General features: G+C 39.8%; 1 protein-coding gene and 1 non-coding gene across 9 annotated transcripts in view; one reads left to right on the top strand and one right to left on the bottom strand.

Moving 5' to 3' along the window:
* Positions 1-12232, top strand: part of FAM120C (family with sequence similarity 120 member C) — a 139066-nt gene that overhangs the window by 121313 nt on the left and 5521 nt on the right. For 4 of the 8 annotated variants that reach the window (XM_027096797.1, XM_027096794.1, XM_027096792.1 and 1 more), the window contains 5 exons: positions 2529-2643; positions 5511-5720; positions 6918-7119; positions 9033-9171; positions 9556-9613. In XM_027096797.1, coding sequence (XP_026952598.1) covers positions 2529-2643; positions 5511-5720; positions 6918-7119; positions 9033-9171; positions 9556-9613 — 724 coding nt within the window. Of the gene's footprint in view, positions 1-2528; positions 2644-5510; positions 5721-6917; positions 7120-9032; positions 9177-9555; positions 9614-12232 lie in introns of those variants that run through there. The other 4 variants (XM_027096795.1, XM_027096796.1, XR_003430775.1 and 1 more) reach the window with 3 other exon arrangements.
* LOC113614948 (U6 spliceosomal RNA) lies at positions 5358-5464 on the bottom strand. The gene has a single exon (XR_003430789.1). It is a non-coding gene; the product is annotated as a U6 spliceosomal RNA (small nuclear RNA).

Here is a 12232-nt window from a genome sequence, read left to right as displayed (position 1 = left end):
ATAAGTGTCCAATATTATAGGATATTTAAGTAAATTGATAAACATACAAGGAACATACAGTCATTTAAAATCATATTTTTGAAAAGTATTTAATGAATGAAAGGTTCTTATAGTATTATGTTGAGTGGAAAAAGCAAGATATAATATTCTATATATAGTGTGAAAGAGAGAGAAAAAATTGAGATTTGAGATGCTAGGAAGAAAGAAGCCAAAATCGTGAACTTAACAGTGGTTATATCTAAATGGTAAGATTACAAATTATTTCCGTTTTTACTTTTCATTTTCTTCATACATTTTTTGGCTTTTTAAATGTTTTCTGAATGAGAATGAACTTGAACTTTTGTAATCAGAATAAAATCATAAATGTTGCTTAAAATTCAAAGACATGGAGGAAAGACATGGAGTAAAAGTAGAGACCACTAAATATTAAAGCATATTTAAAATTTAAGTCAGTATGGTACTGGCATGAGAAATAAAACACAGAATAAATAGGGTAGAAACAGATTCTTGTATGTGTGAGAATTTAATATAAGATATGGGAGGCTTCACCAAATAGTAAAAGAAGGATTATACCATGATTGAATTAGTTACAAATAGTAACCAAGAGTTCTGCTATGCCATATGCTAAGTGCTTTTACATTCATTTTCTCCTTTACTTATTACAACCTTTGAGATTTAGATAGTATTATCCCCATTTTAGAGATGAGTGAACTCAAGTCCCTAGAGCTTTAGGCATTTGCCCAGAGTCACATATAAAAGTAATGGAACCTATGTTGGAACCAAGTATGTCAGATTCCAAGTCTCTATTCTATTCTACCACATTCTATGTATATAAAGTTCCTGGCAAGGTATCTAGAATACAAGAGGCATGTAGTAAGTGTTATTCCTATGAGTAACTTATACTTTCCTGCATATATTATAATGTAATATTTAATGCTTTATATAGTATATATAATAATGTAAATACTAGTAATAGTAATATGATAAATATATCATCTTAATAACTCTTGTCTTTGTCCCCTGGCCTTCTCTGTGCCCTCAGCCAGTGCCTTTGTTCAGACCTCTTTGGCCACAGGTTGCTTCAGTTGCCTCCTAACTGGTATCCATACCTCTTGTCCCTTACCCTCTGAGCCAGTCAATATCAAACCAATCTCCTGCTGACAATCCTTAACTGTCTTCGTATATTTTCAGGGTGAAGGTCCAAATTTCTTAATATTGTTTCTGAGACCCTTCACGATCTGGCCTACTTTCTTTTTTTTCCAGTTTTATTGAAAAATAATTGACATACATCACTGTATAATTTTAAGGTCTACAGCATGATGGTTTGATTTACATACATTGTGAAATGATTACCACAATAGCTTTAGTTAACATCCATCATCTCATATAGATACAATAAAAATGAAAGAGAAAAAATTTCTCCTTATGATGAGAACTCTTAGGTTCTACTCTCTTAATAACTTTCCTATATACCGTGCATCAGTGTTAGCTATAGTCACCATGTTGTACTTTACATCCCTAGTACTTACTTATCTTTTAACTGGAAGTTTGTACCTTTTGACCACCTTCTTCTAATTCCTCCTCCCCCACCTCCCCCATCCCCTGTCTCTGATAACCACAAATATCATCTCCTTTTCAATGAGTTTGGTGGGGTTTTTTAAATTTATTATTGTATTCCACATATAAGTGAGATCGTACAATATTTTTCTGTCTCTGACTTATGTCGCTTAGCATAATGCCTTCAGGGTCTATCCATGTTGTTGTAAGTGGTAGGATTTCCTCATTTTTGTATGGCTGAATAATATTCCATGGTGTATATAAACACCACAACTTCTTTAGCCATTTGTTCATTGATGGATGCCTAGGTTGTTTCCATGTCTTGGCTATATAATACCGCAGTGAACATGGGGGTGCAGGTATCTTTTCAAGTGCATGTTTTTGTTTCCTTCGGATATAGCATTACAGGAGGTAGAATTGCTGGATGATGTAGTCATTCTAGTTTTAATTTTTTGAGGAATCTCCATACTGTTTTCCATAGTTTGGCCTACTTTCTAATCTCACCTCCTGTCACTGCAAACCTGCTTAACTCCAGCACTATGGGCCCTGGTATATCATACTGAACTCCACACCTTCATGCCTTTACACATGCTGTTCTCTCAGTCTAGAGCATCCTTTCTCCACCATTTGTCTCACTGATTTCTATAGCCCTTTGTAACAGCTCCTATTGACTTTTTCTTCAGGATGCCTTCCTTACTCTTCCAGTAGTAGCCCTCTTCTGTGCTCCTGTAGCACCCTGTGCATTCTTCTATCTTGGTACTTAACACACTGTCCTGTCTTTGTTGACATACGTGCCTGTCTCCTCTACTACCTAGATGGTAAGTAACCAAAGGCAGAGATTCTTTTACGTTATTTCATTGGAATTATCAGAACCTAGCTAGAGTCTGGCCCATGGCCAGACCCTAGCTTAATAAGTGTTTGTGAAATGAATAAATGAGCTTTTGTCACCTAATGATGGTTTTATCTTCTAGATATATGGTTCAGTGGCCTGGTGGCCGAATCCTGCATCGCCATGAGCTAGACACCTTCCTTGCACAGGCAGTATCCACTCAGCTTTATGAACCAGATCAGCTTCAAGAACTCAAGGTGATTTGATCGATCCTCATTTAAATTCTTTCTTTTATGAGCTCATAGCTTTATTTTAGGTCTTTTTTTCCTGGAGCTGGGGAGAAGAGTAAGTTCTGCAGGTAAATGTTTGATTTACTTTAGCCAAATATTTATGTCTATTAATAAAGCCAACACTGTTCACGTAGTGATAGGTGAGAATGGGTAGAAAAAAATGGATATTGTGTAAGGCAAATAAGTTGTGGCCCATAGGCCACAGTAAGGTTTCCAACTCTTACAAAAGATGCTATAGGGGACTTATCCTGGTGTTCCCTGTTTGTCTCTGAGTAAATGTCCACCCTCCCTTTTTTATTGAAGTATAGTTGATTTACAATATTGTGTTAGTTTCAAGTGTAAGCACAGTGATTCAGTACTTTTGCAGATTATATTCCACTGTAGGTTATTATAAGATAATGGGTATAATTCCCTGTGCTACCCTCCCTTTTGAAATAATACTTATTGGGTGTTAGAGGAAAGTCTAGAAAAGCATAAGGAAGAAAGTAAATCCACCATATAACTGAAGGCAGTAAAATATAGTAGGTTGGAGGGCAGGCTCTGAAGCCAGGCTGGCTTGACTTTGAATCTTAGCTTCATTACCTTCTAGCTATGTGTCCTTGGGCAGGTTGCTTAACCCCTGTAGCTTCAGTTTCCTTACTTGTAGGGTTATGAAGATATTAAATAAAATAATCCATGCAAAACACTTAGAACAGTGTCTAGCACATTTTAAGTACACAGTACTCAATAAATATTAGGTACTAATGCAGGACATTCCTCTTCCGACTTCAGTAGCCATGGTCCTTTCAGGCCCTAGTATAAACTAGAAGATAAAGTCTAGTAAGTCTTACAAAATCTTGATTTCAGTAGGGTCAACTAAGGAAAAGATGAAAACAGTCTTAGACAGACAGTGTGGGTTCCTTTTTACAGTAAATGTGATACTGCTTGGTGCTAGAGCAGGTACTGACAACTCCACACCACACCTAGGAGGGGGCCTGCAAGTACTTCCCCTTTTCCTGGTAAAGCCATCTAACAGGTCAACTTGAGATAACCACTGTGAACATTTTGATGGTTTTTTCCAGACTTTTGTCAGGTATTTTCTACATAGTTGAAATATTATTTATGTAATTATATACTGTATTTTTAAACTTAATATAGCACATATTTTCTATGTCTTAAAAATTTCTGCTAAATATTTTATCATATGGATGTATCATTTAATTATTCTAATGTTGGCCATTTGGTTTCCAGTTTTCACCTATTATATGTAATTATTAACATCTTTTTTTAAAATTTTTTTTGGCTGCATTGGGTCTTCGTTGCTGCGCACGGGCTTTCTCTAGGTGCGGCGAGCGGGGGCTACTCTTCGTTTCGGTGCGCGTGCTTCTCATTGCGGTGCACGTGTTCCTCATTGCAGTGGCTTCTCTCGTTGCGGAGCTTGGGCTCTAGGCACGCAGGCTTCGGGAGTTGTGGCACATGGGCTCAGTAGTTGTGGCTCGCGGGCTCTAGAGCGCAGGCTCAGTAGTTGTGGCGCATGGGCTTAGTTGCTCTGTGGCATGTGGGAGCCTCCTGGACTCGGGTTTGAACCCGTGTCCCCTGCATTGGCAGGCAGATTCTTAACCACTGTGCCACCAGGGAAGTCCTGTAATTAATATCTTTATGCATAGAGCTTTATTCACATCTCTACTTCCTTAGAATAGATTCCTAAAAGTAGAATTTCTGAGTCAACAAATGTGAACATTTTTAAGGTTCTTGATATATACTGCTTAATTGTAATATACATTACTCATTAGTTTTATTTGAGTGTGCCCATTTATTTCACCATATCCTCATCAGCATTGGGTGTTCTTTTGGTCTTTAGTTTTGTTTTAATTTTTTTCTAATTTGACAGGCAGAAAAAATGGTTTCTCAAGTGGGTGTCTTTTTAAGGTTTTAAAGCTGATTTTTTTTTCGTAATTAGTATCATCCAAACCATCTCAGGGAAACAAATGGATGGAGGCTGCTTATGCACTCAAATGTCTGTATTGAAAGGCAACATGTTCTAATTTAACTGGAATAATCAGCAAAACAGGAATAAGCAAATGTAACCAATAACAGTAATTTCTTTTTTTTTAACACCTTTATTGGAGTATAATTGCTTTACAATGGTGTGTTAGTTTCTGCTTTATAACAAAGTGAATCAGTTATGCATATACATATGTTCCCATATCTCTTCCCTCTTGCGTCTCCCTCCCTCCCACCCTCCCTATCCCACCCCTCTAGGTGGTCACAAAGCACCGAGCTGATCTCCCCGTGCTATGTGGCTGCTTCCCACTAGCTATCTATTTTACGTTTGGTAGTGTATATATGTCCATGCCACTCTCTCACTTTGTCACAGCTTACCCTTCCCCCTCCCCATATCCTCAAGTCCATTCTCTAGTAGGTCTGTGTCTTTATTCCCGTCTTGCCCCTAGGTTCTTCATGACCATTTTTTTTCTTAGATTCCATATATATGTGTTAGCATACGGTATTTGTCTTTCTCTTTCTGACTTACTTCACTCTGTATGACACACTCTAGGTCCATACACCTCACTACAAATAACTCAATTTCGTTCCTTTTTATGGCTGAGTAATATTCCATTGTATATATGTGCCACATCTTCTTTATCCATTCATCTGTTGGTGGACACTTAGGTTGTTTCCATGTCCTGGTTATTGTAAATAAAAATATGGAATGCTTCACGAATTTGGGTGTCATCCTTGTGCAGGGGCCATGCTAATCTTCTCTGTATTGTTCCAATTTTAGTATATGTGCTGCCGAAGCAAGCACTAACAGTAATTTCTTAATGGTAGTTTTTCCTCTGTGGTGGTTTCAGATTGAGAAACTGGATGCTCGAGGGATCCAGCTAGCTGCCCTCTTCATGAGTGGGGTCGACACAGCTCTGTTTGCTAATGATGCCTGTGGCCAGCCAGTCCCTTGGGAACACTGCTGCCCCTGGATTTACTTCGATGGCAAGCTGTTCCAGAGCAAGCTAATTAAAGCAGGCCGGGAGCGAGTATCCCTGGTTGAGCTCTGCGATGGCCAGGTACCACATGTTGGGCAGCTGCTAAGACTGTCTCTGATCTTCTGTGGGGATGAATGACAGAAAGCGGAAAATGAGCCAAGACATTGGGGAAGGAGGTAGCAGAAGTGGGAGAATGTGTCTGACCGTAACCTAACCTGGTCAAGGATGATCCCAAAGGCCCAGAGTCTGATATGTACATGTTACAAAATTATGTTGGGAAGCGTTTTTTTTTTTTAAATGAGCTTCAAGTTTTCATATTCCTTTTTTTGCTCCAAGTTATTTCTTCCCCATGGAATACTCAGATATATGCCTTTCCCCCAATTCTTAGAATTTCATTTCCCTTATTTATAAAAACTGTAAGTCACTTTTGAAAGTGATGATATTTTTTATAAAGGAACTATTTTGGAAATAGAAGAGGGTAGTAAAGTAGATGGCAGAGTAAAAGCAGGGGATATTTTTTGCAGTAAAACCTTCGAAAAGATGAGAAAAGTCAAGGGAAAGGAGCCCTTACTTACTTCTTTGTCCATTTGTGGGATATAAGCTGAGAGACTAGAGCAGGGGGTCAGCAAACTATTAAAAATTTTTTTAATTTGAATTTTTATTCCAATAAAGCTTTTTGGAACATAGCCACATTCATTCATTTACATATTGTCCATGACTGCTTTCACACTACAGTGGCAGAGTCACGTAGTTGTGACAGAAAAAGTACGGCCTACAAAACCTATCTGGCCCTTTTCAGAACAAGTTTCCTGACCTCCGGACTAGAGGCATGGACTTATCCTGGACAGAGGTCATGGTCTCTGATCCTGGGTATGGGGGAGAAGGTTAAAAGCGTTTGTATATGTCAAGTTTTTTTCTCTCTTTTACCTTATTCTGTTACCTCCCCCTTAAAAAAATAACCTAGCCTATTGCTGGCTGTGTAATAGACAATTAGTAAATACTTCTTGTTATATTTGTCTTCCTTGACCTAGTCAAGGTGCCTCACAAGCCCTCAGTCAGAACTAGTATGATGGTAGTTTTGTGTCATGCAGAGTGGGGGCTTTGGTGCCAGACAGGCTTCCCTGAGTATGTCACCTTGAGCCATTTAACTCCAGGCCTCGATTCTTTTAGTGGGAATAGATTGTGAGACTGTACCTAGACTGCCCAATACTGTGCCTGAAACATAGGAGAAGTTCAAGAAATGGCAGCTGTTATTATTATTCCGTCCCTCATTTGAAGGCTGACCTGGCAACCAAAGTGGAGAAGATGAGACAGAGCATCCTTGAAGGAGTCAACATGAACTATCCACTGCCTTCTGCTCTACTTCCATCACCTACTTTTGTGCCTCCCATGGTGCCCTCTCTCTACCCAGTTTCGCTTTACCCTCGAGCCATGGGCCCAATGCCACCTCCCCCTCAAGGAAGGAGTCGGGGGTTTGCAGGTCAGTACCTAAGAATGAGGTGTTTGTCAAACTCAGTCTATTTCATAGTAACCCATCCAGTAATTACTGCCAGTTACAGAATCAGCAGTTTCACATATATCTTTACCTTCTGTGCTATGGTGTGGTTTGAAGAGGAGCTTACTGAGATGGAGGGGTGTAGCCTGTGGAGGAGAGCCCACTGTCTTCCCAGACCACTCTCCATAGAGGTGATTGATCCCTAAGGATTTGACTCTCACCAAACCACTCATGAAGTAACTGATGCAGAAACCAAGAGTCACTTTATTACTTTTTTTGTCAATTTATTACTTTTGAGAAGTGTAATTCATGTGAACTGGGTCTTCATGGTTGCTGGTTAGCTCACTCTCTCCCCATAGGCAGATGTGCACAGGAGCTTGCAGGAAGAGCAATGGTAGGTAAGTAAATGACCAGCGTCAGCAAACAGCCATAGCTTGATGTACCCATTTCCACTCTGAGGGTAGATCTAACACATTTCCAGAAGCATGGAGAGAAATAAGTCATAGTCTGTACCCTCCAGGGAATTGCAGTTTAGTGAAGAAAACAAATACATACACACTCACATGGATCCACACACACATGTATATACACACACGTATGTATACATTATGGTGATATCTGAGCTGTGGCTTAATGAAGAACAGACGTTCTTACTTAGGTAGGTCAGATACTGACCCTGATAATTCAAACAACTTGTCCCCTGGCGAAACAGGGTATTTTAATGGGGACATTTTAACATGAAATACCAAGTTTCTGTGATCGGTTGAGAGTGCTATGGTTGAACTGTTTGTTGTGTATTGCTCGTCACTTTAAAAATAATAAAGCTGGAAGTTGAAATTTGTCTTAAATTTAGGGTCACAAAATTCAGCATGGATGTTTAGCTCAAGGCTGTGCTTAGAGGAGCAGTGTGAGTGTCTGCTCTGTTCAATCAAGTAATGATTAAGTCTCACAAACCAGGGAGCCAGCCATTCATTCCATCCTTTGAAGGTGTCTTTATAGATGCCTGCTCTCATTCTTTGCATGTTGACTTTACTGTGTCTCAGAAGACAGCCTTAATTAAGGCCAAGTTCTTGGGAGGTCCTCACCATTGCCCCAGCTCTCACTGATGCCTAGTCTCCAGTTACTAGTGGTTCATGAGGAGCCTTCTGACTCCTTAAAGGCCACAGTAGGATCCCCAAATGCAAGTCTTTCTTGCCCTCTTAGGATTAGCTAGTCACCTAGTTCCTTAGACTCCCACTTTTATATAAATGAAGAGCTCTTTGCTAACAACCTGCTAAGTGAGTGAAGAGTTATTAATATTTGGGTTTTTTTCCACAAACTAAAATTAAAGGTTTACTAGAATTCTGTATTCTATGAAGGCTTCCTTTTGTGGCAAATTACAGAGCTGTACTGTGCTTGTGAGCTCACACACAGAGTTGAAGATTCCTGTTTTAAGGAGCTCTGCTATCTTGTCTTGAATTGGTTCTGGTTTTCAACTGTTGCTATTCTTACTTTTTAATCATAAATTACTGTTACTTTGGTTTCATTATTTTTTGTTTTGTTTGATTGTTTGGCTAATCCTCCAGTGTGTAGTGACATGTATTTGAATCAAAAGTGGTTTTGGCCTATAATTTTCCAATAGCTAGATCTTAAGACCTCATTCTCTCTCCACAAATATTGAATGCCTACTGTGTGCAGGCTCTGTAGTTGGAAAATGAATCAGGCGCACCCCACTTGCTAAAGTGGATATGTACGGATCTTCAACACCCTCTTCCAAAATTTGCTTCCACCATGACCCTTTGTTGTTATCACAGTCTTTTTATCATAGAGAAATGGAAATACACAGAGTAGGTGGGCTGTAGATCTTTTGTTCCACCTCTTATCCTACCGTGCACTTACCATTCTTCCTCTCTTCCCAGGTCTCCATCCAATCCCACCCCAAGGAGGAAAACTAGAGATTGCCGGGATGGTTGTGGGCCAGTGGGCTGGCAGCAGATCCTCCAGGGGTCATGGCTCCTTTGGCATGCAAGTGGTTTCTGTCGGTGGGCCGGGAAAGGGGTATGTATTTGAATAGGTTGGTATAAGCTAGTGTCAATCAAGGTGCTCTTGGGAAAATGCCCAGCTATTCAACCCTTCTATTAAGGTAAGAGGCATTAACTAACTTTGCGTTTTTAAAGCCAGTTTTCAGTTGAGTTCAGCAAACATATAAAAATGCCCTGCCTTGATGAAAAAGTTTTTGCCCTAGAGGAGGACTTGGGACACAGGACAATTCGGTATGACATAGAAATGACAGAGATAGAGGTTTACAGTGGTAACACAGAGGAGAGGCATCTAACTTAAGAGGGTCAAACTTCCTAGAGGAGGTGAGTAGTTAACTAAGTGAAAATGGAGGTACAGGCTTTATGTGTTCCTCATGATCACTTTTCCCCCCACTTTCTAAAGGCATGGAAAAGAGCAGACTGGTAGAGGATCCAAAGGACATAAAAAAGGAAATAAACAAGTAAGTACCTTTTTGAGATGATCTAGCTTCTGTTTGATACCTCTTGTCGTTTGTTTTGTTTGTTTGTTTGTTTGTTTGTTTGTTTGTTTTTATTGCGAGAGATCAGGCATGGAAACCTGGGAGCTTTCATAGCTTCTCCCAGCATTTGATTTCATCCGCCTGCTCTCTAGCAGTCTAATGAGGGTTAACCTGCCCAGGCTCTTCCCACAGGGCTGCAGTGTCATCCTTTTCCCTGAGTGAGACCACAAGATAGAAACCAGGTACTGTGTCCTAAAGACCTACACTTAGCATAGTATGCACTACATGCAGCCATAAAGGGACCAAAGTGAAGTTAACAGTGGGACTCCACCAGCATGCCTGAACTTCTGAGGGGCTACCAGAGATGCTTAGAAAATTGGACTTTTGCCTTTGCTGATGATGGGAGGGGAGGAGACATCGCCATTCTGCTTACTCTTAATGGTTCAGAATGATCTTAAACTCACTGGTCTTCGATAGGCATCCCCCCTTCCCCCTGTAGTGATCCAAAATCTTGTAATGGCCTCAGACTGCTGGGCTCCTCATAGTATAGTAGCTACCATTTCTTGAGTGCTTACTTTCTTCCAAGCCATCTACTAGACATTTTATATGTGGTTTCTAATCCTCACAAGGGTCACTGATTAGACCATATTGCAAGGCAATTTTATTGTCAGCCCTCAATCCCAGCTCGGCTCTCATGTATACAACCAGCCCTCATTGCATCCATGTTAACTCCCATTGTCTAATGTTTTCTCAAGGAATACAAATTTGCTTTAATGTTATTTTGAGCCCCAAATGGAACTACAATGGTAAGTCCCCCACACAAAGCATTTTGTAATGTACTCCAAAGCCAGAAAGCAGTGACTTTGGATTTTTCCAAAGCTTTTCAGCTTTTTCCAGAAGCTGCTCAGTAAGCAAAAAGGGATTGCACCAGGCAGGAAAACTAGTCACTCAGATAGTCTCCCATAAGGTAGTGCAGCCTTGATGAATTCACCATGATTCAGGGACTGATCAGTAGGCATACAGTCTGAAAAACCTGATATTTTTGGTACAATAATAGTGGATCCATCTGTAAGTGGTTGACTCACATTAACCAAGATCACAGAAATAGCTATGTGGATATGGCTAAAGGAGTGGGGGAAGGGAAGAGAAGGGAGGGGGTGAAAGATAAAGTACTGATTTACAGTGAGAAGAAATAATTATTGTAATATATTGTACACTTTTTTCCAGTCACTCATAAATACATGTATTTATTATTCCCATTTTAAACAGGAAAAAACTGAGGTTCAGAGGGATGAAGCACCTTGCCCAAAATTACCCATCAAGTTAGTATTAGAGTTGACATTCCAGCGTGAGCTGACTGATTCCAAAGCCCTGTGCTGTGCTAATTCTGAAACGGGATAACAACTCTAATTGTTAGAGATAAGATTCAGACCTAGGCCTGGCTGACTCTTGTATGCATGCTCTTAACCATGTCTACCGGAGCTTTCTCTCTAAGAGCAAGCTGAAAGGGAGGCCATGGTATCAGAAGTTTGCCTGGGGGCATGGAATCAGAACAGTAACATTAGCTGGCATTGAGTTCTTACAATGTGCCAGGCACAACATGTTCTACAACATGTTCTAAGTGCTTTACATGGAGTATGTCATTGAACCCTTATAGGAACTTATGAAATAGATACTATCATTCTCTCTATTTTACAGATGGGGAAACTGAGGGAAAACAAGGGATGGTAGATGATCTTAAGTTTCTCTTAGCTAAGATTTCTGGGGGTACTGTTATCTACTCTAGAAGTAGCCCAGGGAAGGCCAGGGAAAGCCTCACGTTGACTTTGTTTTTAGCTAAGACATCTTCCCTAGACAGAGCTGCTGCTGATTGCCTTGCTGACTCTCCTTTTTCTGTTCAGTTGCCCTTTCTCCAAAATCTGAGATAATTAATTGTTGCAGCTTATTAAATCTTCTTACATTACAGTTCTGTCTTCTTGAGATTATTCCTAGGTCAGTGGAGTTTTGTGTGTTCTCAAGTTCGTCAGTCACTTACTTGTTACATTTTTATTTCTTTGTTGACTACCTCACATGGCTAATTCCATCCATTACTAGTTTCATCTTATTTCCAGGTTCTTGAGAAACACTTCACAGTTAACGCACATGTTGTGTAGGTTTTGGAGCCAAATGATGTAGCTTTGAATCTGGCTCTGCCACTTACCAGTTCTGTGACTTTGGGCAAATTACTTAACCTCTCTGTGCTCTAAATTCCTCATCTGTAAAAATGGAAGAATTGGTACCTACCTCATAGAGTTATTTTGAGTATTAAATGAGATGATATATGTAGTGTTTAACACAGAACCTGGAACATGGGAAGTGCTCAATAAATATTAATAGTTATTATTTATAATTGACCACAAATTCAACAGGTATTAGACTTCCATTATGTGTTGTGTCTTAGTGGAAAGAACAATGTCTTTGGAGTCAAACAGACTTGGATGCAAGTCTAGGCATGCCAGTGACCTTGAGCAAGTTATTTTACTTTTTCAAGCCTCATTTGTCTTTCTTATCTGTGAAACCAACATCAGAGTACCTGGCATGCCCAACCACTGTTATTATTCC

The sequence above is a fragment of the Aethalodelphis obliquidens genome, unplaced genomic scaffold, assembly GCF_003676395.1.
Source record: "Aethalodelphis obliquidens isolate GAN/ISIS:26980383/991018 unplaced genomic scaffold, ASM367639v1 scaffold108, whole genome shotgun sequence".
NCBI classification, from domain to species: Eukaryota; Metazoa; Chordata; class Mammalia; order Artiodactyla; family Delphinidae; genus Aethalodelphis; species Aethalodelphis obliquidens.
Note: the sequence above shows the minus strand (reverse complement) of the source record. Positions and strands in the feature narration are given on the sequence as shown.